The sequence below is a fragment of the Myotis daubentonii genome, chromosome 3 (genome assembly GCF_963259705.1).
Source record: "Myotis daubentonii chromosome 3, mMyoDau2.1, whole genome shotgun sequence".
Taxonomy (NCBI): Eukaryota; Metazoa; Chordata; class Mammalia; order Chiroptera; family Vespertilionidae; genus Myotis; species Myotis daubentonii.
In genome coordinates, this window is record NC_081842.1 from 154,365,681 (window position 1) to 154,380,680 (window position 15,000).

The following is a 15,000-nucleotide window of genomic DNA, read 5'->3' on the forward strand; positions in this document are numbered from 1 at the left end:
CCATACAGCAGGGATGCAGAAATAAATAAGATGCATTTTTGTCTTCCAGGAGCTCTCTGTTTGAAAACAGGTGGTTTCAGTCCAGTAGAGGAATCTTGAAAGGCCTTGGGAAATCCATGGAAGCTCTACAGAGGAGGCAGGACTAGCTTCAGAGGAAGAGCTAACAAGCTACATAACTGTTGAACTCACAATGAGCCCATTCCTTAAAGACTACTAAACCAGAATCCAGAGTGTGAGTAAGACTTGAAGACCCAGTTTGCAACCATCTATAATCTTCACTTGCCTCCCTGCTAATGCAGAAGAGACTTGTACTTGTCCAAAGCAACACGGAGTAAAGTGGGTCAAATGAAATTAATGTCCCAGCCGAAGGTTTGCCTCATAGAAAATAGAAAAAATAAAAAAATAAATGCTGCAGAGATAGTGAGCCTCCTTTGATAAATGAGAGTGACTCACAATTGTGGCCATTTTTAGAAAATGTAAAGAAATATGCTAACCAACCCAGAGCTCAGCTCACATTATTTTAACAGTAGCTAATGAGATTTGATAAATCTCTATATGATGAAGAAAATAAAATGCTCTAAAGACACAAACTGTCCAACTGTAGACATTTCCTTCAGTCTATTCTATAAATGAACAACAGAGGTTCAATAGAGGTGAGCTACACTGCAGCGGTCACACCGTTCTGGGTCACACACAGGCTTTCAAGCCAGGCAGACCTCTGTGTCCTCAGCACATCATGCAGGCTCAGAACCCCCACTTCTTCATCTGTAACAAGGCAGCAATGCCGCCTTCCTTGATGGGGAGATCACAAAAGTTAAATGAGGTACCGTACCTGGCACATAACAGCATATTTCAGACAGGCCTGGCTGCAGCAACTGTCAGCTTCACCGTATACCTAACATACAGGGCAAGTTACCCAACCTAAGTCTCAGCTTCCACCTGCGTAAAATGGATTCATAAAATGACTTTATAGGTGTGTGTTTTTTGTGTGAGAATTAAATGAGGAATTACAAGTAAAGTACTGAGCTCAATTAACAATTGTCTAATTCAATTACTAGACAAATAACAAAAGATAATTCCTTGTCCTTCCTTGAAGAACCATGAAATGGAAATAAATGCTGCTATCCTTTCAAAGGAAAGTGCATAGTCAAGAGGGCACTACAACCATTTTCCTATGTAAACAATACCTGGATCAATGTCTCCTTCCAAAGGTAATCAAACATGTGTAATGGTTACAGTGTGCTACGGCTTTAATTGTGTAGGATCAGCTCCATTACCTGATGGTAGACTAGCCAACCAGGGATTAGCTGTGGGAAAGCGTTACTCCTAATATGCTTTCCCCTACAGGAGGCCATGGGCATTGGAGTCAGATTCACCTTTTCAAATAACTCTAGTTGAGCACATTATTTAACCTCTCTTAAGTCCCTGATACCTTGACTGCAAATGTAGAAGTAGTAATATCTGCCTCAAAGTGTATACTGGGGTTAACAAGAAAAAATGTATGGTCCACATCATTATTTAATAAATGTGCACCCTAGCCGGTTTGGCTCAGTGGATAGAGCGTTGGCCTGTGGACTGAAGAATCCAGGGTTCAATTCCTGTCAAGGGCACATGCCCGGGTTGTGAGCTTGATCCCCAGTAGGGCGCATGCAGGAGCCAGCCAATCAATGAGTCTCTCTCATCATTGATGTTTCTATTTCTCTGTCCCTCTCCCTCCCTCTATGAAATCAATAAAAAAAATATATTTTTTAAGAAGTTAAAAAATAAAATAAAATAAATGTTCATTTCTTTTCTGAGCTACCTTCTACCAGCATATGGACTGAGTTTACAGAATTGCAAATTTTGTGTGACATTTACCTAACAAAAGCAGTATCACCATGCTCCCAAAAAGTACTTCATTGAAAATTTATATCCACACAAAAACCTGCAGATGGGTGATTAGTGCAGCTTTACTCATAATTGCAAAACCTTGGAAGCAACCAAGATGTCCTTCAATGGGTGAATGGATAAACTGTGGTACATCCAGACAATGGAATATTATTTAGTGTTAAAAAGAAATGAGCTATCAAGCCATGAAAAAGACATGGCAGAACCTTAAATGTATTACTAAGTGAAAGAAGTCGATCAGAAAAGGCTACATGATTCCAACCATATAACATTCTGGAAAAGGAAAAACTATGGAAATAGTAAAAAGATCAGTGGTTGCCAGGGTTTGTGGGGCAGGGGAGGGTAAATTCAGAGAGTATGAGGGATTTTTAGGGCAATGAAAATCATCTGTATGATACCATAATAATGGATACATGTCATTATGCATTTGTCCAAATCCATGGAAAATACACCACCAAGAGTGAACTCTAATGAAAACTATGGACTCTAGGTGATTATGATCTGTCAAGGTAGGTTCATCAGTTATAACAAACTTGGGGATACATTTAATAATGGGGAATCTATACATGTGTGGGGGTAGGGATATATGGGAAATCTCTGTACCTTCCTCTCAATTTTGTTGTGAACCTAAACCTGCTAAAAAAAGACTTCTCACAAAATGAAAAAAAAATTACATATTACATTCTAAACCAAAAATAAATTGTTATCCATTGTTTGGGGTTGATCTATATCATCACTCCCCTCCATTAGAGACAGGCAAGAGTTAGCTATCATAATTTTCAAAGTTTAAGACCTTATAACTCATCTGTAAATGAGAGAAGTTACTATACTTTCCATTGTTTCAGTGTTTACACTCCAAAAGAGTACCATCTTGAGAATTTAAAGCCCTTTTTACCTTCTAATGAAGACAATGAATGTATTGGCAAATATAGCTGTTATTAGTAAATTCCTATTTAAAAGATAGGCAAAAGGAGGTAGTGAAATTAAATGATTAGCCCATGGCTAATATTCAAATGGAAAGACAAATTTAACCACAGATTCCATTTGCCTTCCCTTCAGGACTAGAATTAAATTCAGTTTCCTAACTCCATTGGGTGCTTACTTAGCATTACAGTGTAATATGTGCTTTATTACATACATTAAAATAAAAGGGGCAGGAATGAAGAGGCATGGGTGCCTTCATCCTCAAAAGTACAAAGCATAGAATACAAGGCAAACAGGCCATAATTCATTCGCATAGCATATCCCTTATGGCAAAAGCGAGTGCTCTCTCTCCCTTGTTTGGTGCAAACACCTGAGCTAAAAAGGTTACAAAGACACACGAGATGCCCATAGATGCCCAAGGAATCAGAAAGAAAGCCCAGAATCACCTAGTCTTAGGGTGGAATTGGACCACACACCTTCGGGACGGCACGCGGTTCTAAAAATCTTTAAGAATGCAGGGAAATCAAAGACCTTTTGGGGGGAAATGGAGAGAGTTTTATAGAACATTTAAGCAGCAACCCTGAGCAGGTTAGTAGTGTTTTGGAAAATATATTTTTTCACTTAGTCACCCAATTCTCATCAGGCCCAACCAACTGCCTAACCCTGTTTTGTTCTGTTTTGTTGTTGTTGTTGTTAATCCTCCCTGAGGATATTTTTCCCTTGATTTTTTAGTGAGAGTGCAAGGGAAAGGGGAGACAGAGAGAGAAACATCCATATGAGAGAGACACATGGACTGGTTGCCCCCCCACACACACCCCAACCAGGGCCAGAGATTGAGTCTGCAACCGAGGTACATGCCCTTGACTGGGATTGAACCTGGGACACTTCAGTCCACAGGCCAACACTCTATCCACTAAGCCAAACTGGCTAGGGCAGAACCCTCTTTTGTTTTGAAAAAATAATGTCACAAATCTGTCCAGAGCAGGATAAAATGCACAGTAATGAGTTCATTAACCTGCCATCTGCATGCAAAACAGGGGCATTCCAGAGGCAGAATCCTTCGGTGGACTGGTCGAAAATCAAATTCTGGACTAAAATTCATAAAATATAACACAGAGAGAATAATATTACAGCTATACCTTCACTAAGCCCACAGCACAAACTGCCTATCCAGAGCTCCAAAGTCATCTGAATTCTCTCCTTCTCTAAGGTTATAATGTTTGGCTAAAGAGGGTTAAAAAACAAACACACAAACAAAAACCTCACAACTTTTTACACAATAAGGTACCAGATGTAGTTTTGTGAATTGCACCCATGCAGCCCTGGTGCCTCCACTCCACTCTTAGAGAACAGAAGGGTTAGATTTAACAAGCCAGAGGCAATGTTTCCACCGTGGTACCCTGAGCTTCATCAAGAACATTGGAGTCTGCTTTTGCTCTGTTGCGATTTTCCTTTCACCTCAGTTCTCCCTGACACACCTGTGAAGTGTCACCAAAGGCTGTATCATATCAACTTTTAAAAACTGCCAACACTGCTAATGTCTGAAACCTCCTGATGTCACACACAGCCTTGCAGTCCACAAAAGCATAGCTTGAGTTTTACCACGCACAGTAACAGCATCCTGTGTGGGTAGGGCAAAGGGTCTTGTTGACAGGAGTGAAATAAGACAAACAAAACCATGTAGATGGGGTGTGTGGCCAGGGTGTTTGGGGAGCGCATAGTCTCAACAAGAGACTCCAGCCCTTTAATCCTTCCTAGAAGAGCAAATTATATAGGCAGTTGTTCCTTCCATTCTCCCTACTCCCTTGTTCTCATGATAGAAATTATCTCCACAGCTTAGAATTTTAAAATATTTTATTTTCTAAATTCCATAAATATCTATTCCCACTCTATACCCTCACCAAAAAATAAAAATAAAAACCCCGATAAACACTATTCAGGCAGCTGCTTGAACTGGTTATGCAGTGCTGGCTATGGGTGGCATCTGCTGACACGTGACTGAATGGCGGTGGGTTTTGGTCATACTATAGGGTAGTGTAACCAAGAAGTTGAGCTCCTGGGTCTGGCAGCCTCACTACCTGATACAAATCCTGCCTACCTGTACAGACTTCACTTACTGATTTTATGAGCCGAGGTCACATTATCCACATAACAAATGCACATGATCTCCGTCATTGTAATCAATACTTATAGTTTTGAACGCATAGGGTATAGATTGATCTATGCATATTTTCCAGGTCCTCACAACCTAAAGAGAATACTGCATATGTATAACTGTTGATATCCAATGAGAAGGGTAATATAATCTTCAAGACCAGAAAAAAACATATATTGGCTAACTTAAGTCTCATTTTGCACATAGCAGGATAAAAGATTAAAAGATAGACTGCAAAGAGTCATTGGGCTGAGATATTCCATGAAATAACATACAGACATTAAGGGCTTCGATAACCAGTACTCTGGCACCAAAATCCACTGTGGTCAAGAATATAAGCCAAGAAAAAGTCATTTTTTTTTGCTTAACCTTTACATCAACATTAAAACAGTGTTTTATTCAATTGAGTAGAAATGTTTCCTTAACTATTTTTCTCTTTGTAATAAAGGCAGCTTGGATTCAATGACGTGTGATAGCAATTTATTTACAAATTTGGTATCTTTTTTGGACTCCAGCAATTAATGGGAAAATAGGAAGTACAGCCAACAAAATGTTGAATATCAGCTCAGAATCATGTTTGGATGTAATTAAAGGTATAATCTGTTCCATTTGAACATTTTTGTGCTCTCCCATCTTAAACAGCAAACATGAATATTAGTTCTTTTGTGGTATGTCTTCTTTTCACACACTAGAACATGTAAAAATTTTCTTTGCCCTGACCGGTTTGGCTCAGTGGATACAGCGTCGGCCTGTGGACTCAAGGGTCCCAGGTTCGATTCCGGCCAAGGGCATGTACCTTGGTTGCGGGCACATACCCAGTGGGGGGTGTGCAGGAGGCAGCTGATTGATGTTTCTCTTTCATTGATGTTTCTAATTCTCTATCCCTCTCACTTCCTCTCTGTAAAAAATCAATAAAATATATTTTTTAAAAATTTTCTTTAAACTTGTTGTGTGTGTGTGTATATTGCTTCGCTTATACTTATAAAAGTATGTTACTTTTATAGACTCAAATTCACCACAAATACTATCTACAGATTCAAATCCACAGGTCATTCAGATATTTTAAACACGTCATTTACTACTTTGTATGGGATGTATTTATCCATTTTGCTTTCTGAACTAATATGATTACTAAAGTCTTGCTCGTTTTCCTCAGCAACAACTTGTGGGCAGAGTCATGATCAATTATATTTAATTACTTGTGACGAAGTAGTTGAGAATTGTCAAAAGGAATTTCTTATGGAGCAAGGCTAAGATAGGCAGGCAGTCTAAAGAAGCTGGCATTCCAGGCTGGATAAAAGATAAAGGGCAATAATTAGTTTTTTAAGGGAAGAAAAAACCAAGTTACAGCTCATAGAATAAAGTATATCATTGTTGCAGCCTAACAATTTATAAGTCAAGTCTACGGAAATGCCCCAAATGCCAGGGTTCAAATAGCAGTTCTGGCACTGCGGGCCTTCATAACCGTGCCCAGCCACGTTGGAACCTGGGCCAAAAGGAAAGTAAGACAGATCCTGCCTTGATTTAAATTGTAAATTTCGTACATCATGGATGTTTTTGCATTGATTCTGTTATTTTTTAAAATATTGCCTTAAAACATTACCTTGATTCCTGAATTTTTGGTATCCCCTTGCATTTTGTACCCAGAGTACCCAATAACCTCACTCTAGTCCTGGCCCTCCTTACTAAGTCAGCTCCCTGAACTTTAGTGACCTCATATGTAAAACTGAGGCAATAATAGTAATTAAGAGGATTACTGTGAGGACTCGTGAGAAAACAAGTGTAAGAATTTCTTAATTGTAAATGTTCACATGTAAAAACATTTACAAAGCATTATAAAATTCCCAGATAAAGTTATTAGACTAAACATTGTATTCCAAGATGTAAAGCTTTTATGGAAAGTGTAAGTCCTATGACTGATAATAGAAATTGAGTCAAAGGCCTTAAAGAGAGCCCTACCGGGTTTGGCTCAGTGGATAGAGCGTCAGCCTGCCAACTCAAGAGTCCCAGGTTCGATTCCGGTCAAGGGCATGTACCTCGGTTGTGGGCACAAACCCAGTAGGGGGTGTGCAGGAGGCAGCTGATCGATGTTTCTCTCTCATCGATGTTTCTAACTCTCTATCCCTCTCCCTTCCTCTCTGTAAAAAATCAATAAAATATATTTTTTTAAAAAAGGCCCTAAAGAGATATGCAGAATTTAAGACACACCCACCTCCACCAAACCTTATTTAAATAAAAAGATATACAACAGCAGCCAAAACAAGCAATTTCCTTTCCAGTTTTCAGAATTAATCTTCACTTGTAAATTCAGTTTGTCCTCAGATTTTCTCTTTACAGTTCCCAAAAATACTCAATTCACAGAAATTGAAATATTAATTTAGGAAGAAACTCTTTAACGTTTTCCTCTTTTAAAAAATTACAGCTAAAACAACACAGCAGAAAACCTACAAAGAATTGTACTGTTCATGAAGATTGTTTCTGAGGAAGTCGAGGATGTAAACCTTTTGATCCAGGTAGGGGGAATTTCTAGGCAGAAGGAAGGTGAAATGCCTCCTGTTCTCTGAGCTAATGATGGTTTCCAAGCTGGTTAGAATTCAGTGCTAATTGCATTTTAAAACACCACCTCTGAAATCCTTTCCTCTCTCAGGATCTTACATCAATGTTTTGCATTTTCAATAAAACCTTTGCACTTCACCTTTCTCACTGAACAAATCCTGAACTTCAGATGTGCAGGAAGAATTCAGTGCAGATCCTTTCTTTCCCCAGAAGGTTTTGATCTGGTGGCCACGAGGCTAATCTGCAGGAAAGGCTGCCCTGCCCTGTTTCTGAGGGGAGAGAGACAATTAAAATGGGTATTTCAGTGGCTCAACCCAGGCTTGACCACTCCAACAGAGAGTCATTAAACAACTTTCCAGTGTCATCCAAAGAACTTATAACAGAATCAATTGATTTTCATCCTATGCTTTATTAGTTGTGATTTAGGAGACAGAATGGCCCTGTTTACACAGCTGTAACATGTCAGGACCTGCAGCACCATTGGCTCAAAGCCTCCGAGTTGCAGTCCATTCTCCGCAGAATCAATCTGAACTCGAAAACGTTCCCTCTAGGAGACATGCACATATCCGTCAGCATAAAGTACTTCTCACTTCTCGTGCAACTGCAAATAGTAGTCACTGGAGGTAAGTTGCAAGTTCACCTTCCAAAAATCAGCCCTGACTTGCCATTGCTCTCAGCATGTTCATGATGGAACAGAGGGCTGCAAATGCCTCTTAACTAGGTACCCAACGTGGGTGAATGTGTTCCACTTTGCTGCGAGTCAGATCTCAGGCTCGGCAAGTGGGAGGTGCTGGCTGTTTAACATGCATTCAGAGCATTGCCAATCTAAAATGGCTGCTCAGTAATACTTTAATTGCAGTTTCATGGAAACAAATTGCTCTTTAACTGCAATAAGCATTTCTGTGACTTGGCTGGACTGACAATAGGTGAGTGTTGGTAACAATGCAAGAAGTCACATCAACTTGTAAATAGTCTGTTTCCAATGGCCTCTCAAACCGAGTCATAGGTGCGCAAGCACCTGGGATGGAATTCCCCGGTGAAGGAATCATTGGGAAAATCACTTCTCGACCTAAATACAGTTATTTAGGCCACATCATCTATAGCTCTTAGATTCACTTACATAATTTATTAGCTCTAAGAAATATTTTACATAAACATGGTGCACATTAGAATCTTCCTATATTGACATTTAAAAGCTTCATTTCAGATGGATTAGTTGTTTCAAATATCAGTGTTAATGAGGGCAAAATAGTTAATATTAAAAGGATGACAATTTCACGGGCTTCTTTTTGGTGTTTTCTCATTCATAAATGAGAAACTTTGGGGTTTTCTCAGTCTGTATTTTATAAGACACTATAGTCTGTGTTAAACTACTTCCTAATAAATCACGAAGAGCTGGAAATAGTTTCTTGTGGCAAATGGTTTGGGTTGGAAAGGCTTCTCTCAGGCCCTGCTGCCTTTTGGGGTGTGTAAATGTAACAAGGCCGGTAAAAAACATCCAACCTTTCAAAGGAGAATCTTTGTACATTAGCAAGAGTGGCAGTTTGCATAATCGGGACATGTATACATATCCTAAACATTTCTTTAATCAGTTCAGCAGGGCTCAGTTACATTTGCTTTTATTTTTAATTGCACTTGCTTGTAGGGACTGGGGGCCATCTTGCTCTGTGACATGGGTGTTATTAAATAAGGCCTTTCAAAAGAACAGAGTACATCTCACTAACATCACAAATGCACTAATGAAAGGTGAACAAGCTGGTGGATTTTTTTCTCTCTAAGCAATGTTGGGGTTGGGGGAGGAACATAATCACTGCTCACATCAGAATAAACCTGAGTGTTTTTAGTGGCTTTCTATCCACAGAGCATCCCCATTAGAGCTGGGTTTTATTGTTTGAAATGCCTCTGGTTTCAAGAAAGTGTTTTACCTAAAGCAAGACTACTACTTAAATATGTCCTATTGTATATTCATAGCTCCATTAGTCCTTCTCCAATTTAGCACATCAAAGAGAAGACTTCATCACTTGCATGTGGATTATACTAACATGAGTGACATTTGTAATCTTATAGGTCTGCAACTTAAGAAATGCTTTTAGAAGCTCGTTATTAAATACGCAGCAGTGCTTGAGGAACCAGCCGTATAATAGTTCATTTAAAGTCTTTAATAACCTTAGCCCTCCACATCACTAAATGCCACACTGTATTACTTACTAAAGTTATTAACTATCTCCTTTGAATTTCTACTCTATATGGGACATGAGTGCTTATGCCAACAAGAATAGAGCAGATGCTTGCATTCTTATTAACATTTCCTCTTTTCTATCCTGAAGAGTCCAAGTTCCCTTACAGTATCTTAAAAGAAAAATAATGTAAGAGCCAGAACTAGTTCCTAGAATTTCCCCAAGATCTAACTCAAGGAGATATTATTTATGTGATTTTATTCATTTTATTTTTGTCTTAAGCTCTAATGAACTATTCACTTTTACTCTCTGTCTTTAAATCCTCCTCCAAGAAGAGTGCAGTTTGAGCAAGTGATTCTTCCTCCTGGCCTGGGACCCGAACGCAGGCAGTAAGCACAGGCCTCCCAGGGAAGCGAAGCTGACTGCTGGGCGAGCTGTGCCAAAGCTCGATCTCTCTATAGAACGAACCTAGTCCTATTCTCCAGAGAGGGCCTCGGGAGCTCTTCTGGAACAAGAGAAAATAAAACAATTGCCATTTTTAGAAAGAAAATTAAAGGTAGCATTAAAACCCCTGGTTTTATTAACCTGTGACAGGCAGAAGTCGTAGTTGAGATTTGCTCACATATTGCAAGCCTGGCAGTGCAGCCTCTTTGGTTTTCCTCCTTCCAGCCCTGGCCACGGACCCACTTAGTCTTTGGCCTACATGCGCTCTCCTCAGGGCACCTCTGCGGGCACTGCAGAAGCCGTTGTTGGGGGATAATCTAGCGCCTAGAACTGGCAACTGAACATCTCAAGACTTCTATTAAATGAATTCCAAATACCCGCCTCCAAACATATGGGAAGGCAGAGCCTATAGAGCGTAAGAGCAAAACAAAATAAACAAAAGCACACAGCAGACCCCAGGAGTCCAAAAGCACACCGGGAAACGGCTGCTTCACCCACTGAACGTAACTGTAAAGAGCACGGGGTCCCTAAGAACTAATGGAACCTCAGAATATGTACAGGTATGGTTTGGCAGGCTGTTTCCGCCAAAGCTATAAACTTGCTAAGAGAACAAGATAGTTATGCCACATTCTCTAACGTGTTTTTCATCAATACCCAAGGCTTTCCTACTGAGAGGAAAAAAAAAAAATGAGTAAGCGAAAATAGCTGAAGAATCAAACAAATATTTATATATAAACACAAAAGATTCACTGTGATATTGGAGAAGTGTAATGAAGTGCTGTTAACAACAGAATATTCTGAACTTATAAGAAGGACTCCGTCAGAAACATTGCTTTGTACCCCTGCCAAAAACGGCATGGTTAAGTAATTTGAAGAATACCTTATTGGCCCAGAGCTAAATAAATATACATACCACCTCTCACAACTCCTGAAATTTAAAGTGAACTTGGTATCAAATAAAAAAAAAAAAAAAACAACCCTACCTTTTCCCAAAGTACAGAAGAGAAAAAGCAGTGTTTAAGCCCAAACTCCATCGAATATTTTTTCTTTTAAGTTTTTATTATTTAAATACACCATACTAGAGCAAATGTCTCTGAAAATATCACAAATAAAAGATTTTTTTTTTTCTTCATTCAGCAAATTAGAAGTAGGGGGAAATTTCTACACAGTAGCTGCTATGAGCCTGTTTTTTTTTTTCCAATTTTTTTTCCATTTTTTGTTCTTGTTCTTCGCCATGGGAGTAGCAACATTAGGACGAAAACACTTACATGCATACATACATTGTATTTTACAGAGATACAATAAAAGTGTTTGTGATAGAATATCACAAAAGCCACATCTCTTTCCTTTATCTCATGTTCAGTTTTGATTGAAACACATTTCCTTACAACACTTAAATATACAAAGAGCAAATAGAATGTTGTTAAGGTAAAACACAGGGTACAAACTCTGGCCAGTGCCCTGCTAATTGTTAATGAGGGTAGAAAGCAGATTTGAATGCTTCTTTTAATTAGCTTCATTAGTCATTTCCCTCCTCCCCAGCTCCCTCCCCCACCCCCCCAAGATGTCCTCTGGTGGATCTTTTTTCATTTTCTCTACAGTCTCCCATTAGCCCAGGTTCATGGAGTCCTTAATGTTCATATTCAGTCATTTTAATACACCAATAAATGCAGGAAGGGCAATCAAGACTAAAGAAGGTGCAATGGCATGGAGCTGGCACTGGTGCTAGCTACAAAGGTGACTTGTCTACTGAAGACACATGGGATCCACCTGTGATGAACAAAATCTGAGATGAAGGCACGCATTCTGCATTACTCTGACCTTTTAGCAGACCTGCAAGAAATAAAAACGGGCATCTTAGCTAAATTTGAGAGATATTAAACTCAAACATGGCTGCTTTTGTCTTCTCTACATTCACTAATCTTCTTTTATTAGATTACTTCCCAACTGTGACTTGATGGAGGCTTTCTGCGCTACTTACTCCAACAGGGAAGAACTAAAGCATAACATTTTCTGCAGTTTTACTAGCAGAGAAAATGAGACAATGAATGGACTTTCGGAAAGTTTCTGGTGTAAAGTTCTACAATGAATTGCTCAACTCTGCGAAAAGCAAGTTTCTTTCTGAAAGGAATGAATTATAACATCTTGCCTACTAGTCATATCTCAAAGGCACACTCAGAGCCATGTCCCTCTCCAGGAAGTTTTGGGTTAATATGTTCAACTGTATAACCTTTGGCAAGTTACTCAACCTGTCTGTGCCTCAGTTTCCTTGTCTTTAAAGTGGGGATAACATGTCTGTCATAGGATTACATAATACATATGTGGAGCATTTTCAACAGTGCCTGGCGCTTAATAAAACCTACGCAAGTATTGGCAGTTATTATGACTATTCTGATATTCCCACATGTCACCTACTCACCTATGTCCTTCTTGACATATAGGTATGTTACCTGCATGAGTATGTTTGTGCATGTATTTATGTGTCTATCTGTACACACACACATGTACATATAAACAGATACTTTACATCTAGTATTTCCTATCTGTTGCCACTTGATACTACGTAAAATATTCTGAATATATAAATCAAACACATGTAATGTGTTAATGATTCATGATCAGTTAAAGAATGCAGTTCAATGCAAGTCTAATTTTAAAGTCTAAGTTAGAAATGGTAATCCACACAGTCGTCAAATACAATCTGTTTGCAATTACCAAAATGAAATAATATATATTAGATTTTTATGGTTTTTAAATGACATTTTGAGCTTCCAGGAAGTTCTCGTTTCACCCTTTCCCTAACTTACTAAAAGCCTGAAGTCTATTAGGAGCTGCAACCCCCCACTTCCAAGCTAATTAAAGTGGTGGAGGCTTAATTCCCCAGAGTGGAAGCTCAGTGTGAGCAAGGTAATTTGTCTGTCCAGAACAAAGATGCGGCAGCAGCCAGCGAGCATATTTAATAAATGAGCGTCAAATGCCCTCTACGATGGACACACACACTACACCAATTATGCGACTGCAAGGGAACTGCGCAGTGATATGTAAACGAGGACGCCGCGAGCTGCATTTCCCTCCACCTAAAGCGGTGTGATGATCTCTTATGCTACTGAAAAGCAGGGAATTCTAGGTGCAACCATCACTCTTGAGAGGAAGAAAAAATTCCAGAGCAGGCAAAAATTTATTTAAAAAAAAAAATTAGCCACAACTTTTGATGGTATGTACATTATTCTCTAGAAGGCCATGTTCTCCTAAAGAGAGCCGAGCCTCCTTTGAATATAGGCTTTCACGTTGTAGGATCCTTGGGCACCAGTGGTCTGAGACTTTAGTCAAGAGATGGTATGATTTAAAAGCTGAATGTTATTGTTTTTCTCAGAATATACAAAAGCCAATGATGCAGAACAAGAACTAAACTGCACACCCCAGACAATGGGAACAAATTTCAGGGGAATAAAAGTTTAAAGGGACTAGATGATGGGGTCTATACTTTCCATACAATTAGCTGCCTTTAAAGAAGAAATGTACAAACAATCAACTCATTACCTTGAAGGCAGAGGATGCTTGTGTATATTTATTATGCATCATGCACAAAAAAGATAATTAGTTCTACAAATAGAAGGAAACCAGCCAAAATTAATGTCCAATTTTCCCTACCAAAAATATGGAGAACGAGAAAGAAAATAAAATGGAGCTACTTGTCACTTCTCCCCACTCAGCTCCCCCAGAAAAGAAACACTGAAGGCTTTGGGGAAAATGATTTTAAAGCATTCTCCAGGTCCAGAAAGCAGCTTATGTGCCACCAGGAAGTGTTTTCATTACCTCTTCCCCCTTGCCCTCTCATTAATATCTCTCTGGACCACGTTCAGCTTGCCCCAAACCTTTATTTACAAAAACTACCTTGTGAATTGACTGTGTTCATGGTGAGCTGAGCTCCAAGGGCAAAAATGTGAGACATTTATACCAACAGGGAAATGTTCTTAATTAACATCACCCGCCCCCCCCCCCCCCCAAACACAGCTTCTCACCAACATCTGACAAGAACATATCCTTAAGTTATATTTCCTTATGCCTTTTAAGAGCTATTAATTTTTGAAGGCCACCTGTCTCTTTTGGCTTCCAACATTAAGAAAATATACACTGGTAGGTTCTTATTCACCGCCTAGTATATTTTGTATTCCAAAATGAACTCCCTACCTCTCACCACCACCCGGGAAAAGTTATAAAAAAAAGAACGGAACACTTAGATGAAAGGCACAATCCATGCAATTTTGTTCACACGTAAAACCAGATTTTTTTCCCCCGTGTGGCTCTGTTTCCTCCCTAACAACTCTAAGTTTATATCGCCTTATCCTCAGAAAGACGGTACTGAGACCCTGCTCATATTTCTGACATGTCCTCTGCACTTGGTCCCTAGTAACACAGCCACCGCCTGCATCCTCAGTGCTCCACAGTCTGGCTGCATTTCCTATCTTGTCTCCACATCCTTCAATTCTCACCATGCACGTTGGTGAGCTGTAACCATCATTTCTAATACTTTGCTAAGGCAGGAAAGAAATGGCATAAAACCAGCAAAAAAATGTTAAAAAGAGAATTTTGGGGGAAACTAAGCTTTCATATTGGAAGGGGTGGGAAAGTGGTCAAACATTTTATTCCTAGCTCGTTTTCCTTTGAGCTACCAAGTATAACTAACTACAAATGTCGCTGCCTTCAAATTGAAATGGGGATCTCTACATATTTATGCAACCCATTCATTGTTCTTAACTCTACCCTGTAGATTCATTTCACTACATAAAAATATGTATGTGTTTACATGTACAGCAGCTTGAAATGCCTCATCCATGGTGACTGGTTAATTTGCAA

The 15,000-nt window shown here is 39.3% G+C and overlaps 1 protein-coding gene across 6 annotated transcripts in view; it reads right to left on the reverse strand.

The window, feature by feature from the left end:
• Window positions 1-15,000, reverse strand: part of LMO4 (LIM domain only 4) — a 40,058-nt gene that overhangs the window by 12,087 nt on the left and 12,971 nt on the right. Inside the window, exon 5 of one of the 6 annotated variants that reach the window (XM_059688961.1) lies at window positions 5,837-6,256. The exons of 1 other annotated variant lie outside the window; for it this stretch is intronic. In XM_059688961.1, the coding sequence (XP_059544944.1) occupies window positions 6,158-6,256 (99 nt within the window). In that variant the 3' untranslated portion in view covers window positions 5,837-6,157. Of the gene's footprint in view, window positions 1-5,836; window positions 6,257-11,181; window positions 11,977-14,164; window positions 14,679-15,000 lie in introns of those variants that run through there. 4 more of the 6 variants (XM_059688964.1, XM_059688960.1, XM_059688959.1 and 1 more) reach the window with 4 other exon arrangements.